Raw genomic sequence first — 1409 nt, 5'->3', positions numbered from 1 at the left:
CATACATAAATGGTGATGAAGCAGTTGTAATAGTTTCACCTATACATCACCAGACATAATAATTTATATAATAAAGAATACCATCCAGAACTGATATGTCGTGGCAAAAAATAATCGTAACTCAATTATTTTTAAAATGGTGACATATTAAAACCAGTTTAATTGGAACACGAGAGAGAGAGAGAGAGAGGCCTTACCTATAGCCGAAAAACACACTATTCATCAATCAACCAAACAATAAAAAACAGAATCATAAACAAATGAAAGAAAGAAAAATGAAGGAACAATAAGAGAAGACCATGATCATGACCATAACAAATGATCTTTTCATTTTATTTCTCTTGTGAAAATCAAACAGAAAGTGTTTATCACTATTACTTTCAACTTCTATAAAATTGAAAAATCAAAAAAAGAAAACTCCATATTATATTCTTCTCACGTATCATTCACAACTATACCTGGGTATACCATAACCATATACATAATGAAATACACAAGAAAACAAAAAAGTAAAAAAGAGAAGAAAAAGAAAACTAAAACTATAGAAGCTCTACCTCTTGAACAATTTCTTAGTATTGGTGTATGTGGGTGTGGGGGTGATTTTGATGACAAGGCCAGGGAAAACATCATCAGGGTCATGAATATGTGGGTTGCGTTCAACAATAAAAGGGTCACCACACTTGTCACTTATGGTGTGTAGGGTCTCCCCTTCTCCCACCACATATATCTCATCACACGGCCTTTCAAAGAGGTTGCTCCGCCCTCTCGTGGTGGCGGCCGCCGCAGGGTCTTCCTCCTCCGGCACATGGTTGTCCCTTATGGACCCCAATAGTATTAGACACAATAGTGCCAAGGCACAACACCATGATGCTGAATCAGCTATGCTCTTTGTTGAGTACATGTTGTATGCAAGAAAAGAAATGAAAAGAGATTTATTAATTGGATATATTTGAAGAAACAAAGTGGGACTATATATAGAGAGTGATTCTTATGTGGGAATTTTTCGTACCTATATATAAATATATTGGTATAAAAACTATATAGAGTATTTATTATGTGAGACATAGGATGTGAAAGAAGAGGGGGGAGGAGGGGTTTTAAGTAATGTTTGGTGTGTATTCGTTGAGAAAAAGTTTGGATTCAACGACAGAGGCAGAAAGAAACGAGGGAATTGCCAAAAGAAAATGATTCTTGCATTATAGATCGATATGATTTTTTTTTTTAATTTTAGTTTTCCTGTATTGTATATACTTTCACCAAATTTTTGTTGACACTTACATTTGGTAAATTTAATTAAAATAATATTATTAAATTAATTAAATGCTACTACTAAGTATGAATATTGGGCCGGGAGTGCAACATAATTAAACTGTTTGGCCTTTTGTACAGAATTGATATTTTGTATTCAA

At 33.6% G+C, this 1409-nt stretch overlaps 1 protein-coding gene across 1 annotated transcript; it reads right to left on the bottom strand.

Annotated features, from left to right (window-relative positions):
- Window positions 1–550: 550 nt before the first annotated feature.
- Window positions 551–901, bottom strand: LOC114368403. The gene has a single exon (XM_028325692.1). The coding sequence runs from the start codon at window positions 899–901 to the stop codon at window positions 551–553; it is 351 nt and encodes a 116-aa protein (XP_028181493.1).
- Between the last annotated feature and the right edge of the window lie 508 nt (window positions 902–1409).

This window comes from Glycine soja, chromosome 9 (assembly GCF_004193775.1).
Source record: "Glycine soja cultivar W05 chromosome 9, ASM419377v2, whole genome shotgun sequence".
Lineage (NCBI taxonomy): Eukaryota > Viridiplantae > Streptophyta > Magnoliopsida > Fabales > Fabaceae > Glycine > Glycine soja.
Note: the sequence above shows the minus strand (reverse complement) of the source record. Positions and strands in the feature narration are given on the sequence as shown.

Bases quoted from the DNA above. Each gene is read 5' to 3' on its own strand.
- LOC114368403 (XM_028325692.1), bottom strand. From the start codon at position 901: ATGTACTCAACAAAGAGCATAGCTGATTCAGCATCATGGTGTTGTGCC.